Here is a 1,429-nt window from a genome sequence, read left to right as displayed (position 1 = left end):
AAATTCCTAATAAAAGTACCTACTAAAAAAAAGATATAAAAATTTATATTACATTATTAAGAAAATCACAGAAAATGAGAAATTTCAATAACGCGAGCAACAATACTTTCCAGAGTGAATACTCTGCAAATTTAGAGAGTAGTTTCGTTTCTTCATCTGTGGATGACGCAAAGAATACTATGAAACGAAAGAGTAAATTCTTCAGTTTTACCAAAATTTGTACCTTTTCCCTTCTCGTGTTGATGTCCCAGTGTTACGAAAATGTAGGATGATAAAATGAATAGCCGCCAGGCTGCACATATATATATACGTTCCATTTTGTTGTTTCTTCCCCTTTGTAAACATGTAGTTCTATCTTCCCAAGTGGTAACTTGTTGATGTATAATCATGTTTTTTTTTTTCCCCCCTCTCTCTGTAGGGCAACTCGAGCAGTTCCGTTTGCACGTTCAACGGCCTTAACAATGGTGCAGGTTTAAGGTCCCTTAGAATGTTAGCGTCTGCAGAATCGGAAGTCCAGTTTGAAGGTGCATCCGCAGAAAATGAAGAAGAAGAGTGTACTCAAGTGCAAGGGGAAAAGAAAAATTGTAAGGCATCATCTTCGCCAGACAGTAATGCTGTTGATAAGACGTGCCAAACTAACTGTGGAGCCTGCACATGTGGTTTTAAAACTTTAGATTTATATTTTGAAAAGAAATTAATGGATATCTTAGACGCGGGAAACAAGAAAGCTGAAGCGATTGTGGATGCCGGAGCTCACGTTATGAATGGATTAAAGAACTACCTTAAATATGTCCTTCTTTTCTCACCACTTTTACTTGAATTTTTAGCAAGCAAACTTTTACTATCAGGATATTATAAGTCATCTCAATTCGTATCCAGTGTGTGTGTTACGTTTTACTTGTACGTGTTTTACAAAATTGTAAAGAATTGCGCATTGGAAAGAGAAGGTTATCTAGCTTATGAGAATTACTCTCCACGTAGAGTTCCCTTCCGCAGAGGATGCAGTGGCAGTAGCTGTGAAACTTTTTACACTAATGATGTCTGCCCTCGTAGCGGCTGCGAAAGTCCCTGCAACAAGAAGAGTGGTTCCTGCAGCAAAAAGGAAGACTCAAAATGCAAGAGTGCAAAATCTAAGCCAAGAAGTGCTTAAGAAGTAGATCTCTCCCCGTGGTTCCGTAAGTGTTATGCAGAAGAAACATGCAAAGATGCTACATGCGCGTAGACATTTTCAGGCGAAAGAGCGAAGATGGCATGCACACGCGCAATTGATTAACCTGTGTATTTATATATGTACCTATGTATATATTATATATTATGCGTATTTTTCATTGTGCGTATTATATATTGTGAGTATTATATATTTCTACACCTTTTGGTGCCCTTTTTCCCTAAAGTTTTCAAAGCAATATAATATTTTGCCATGAAATGT

General features: G+C 37.3%; 1 protein-coding gene across 1 annotated transcript; it reads left to right on the top strand.

The window, feature by feature from the left end:
- Nucleotides 1-74: 74 nt before the first annotated feature.
- On the top strand, nucleotides 75-1,150 carry PCYB_121050 (hypothetical protein; the record flags this gene model as incomplete). The annotated part of the gene is made up of 2 exons (XM_004223436.1): nucleotides 75-263; nucleotides 419-1,150. The coding sequence occupies 2 exons, from the start codon at nucleotides 75-77 to the stop codon at nucleotides 1,148-1,150; spliced, it is 921 nt and encodes a 306-aa protein (XP_004223484.1).
- Between the last annotated feature and the right edge of the window lie 279 nt (nucleotides 1,151-1,429).

Source organism: Plasmodium cynomolgi, chromosome 12, assembly GCF_000321355.1.
Source record: "Plasmodium cynomolgi strain B DNA, chromosome 12, whole genome shotgun sequence".
NCBI lineage: Eukaryota > Apicomplexa > Aconoidasida > Haemosporida > Plasmodiidae > Plasmodium > Plasmodium cynomolgi.
The sequence above is the reverse complement of the archived record's forward strand: the minus strand, read 5'-3'. Positions and strand labels throughout refer to the sequence as shown.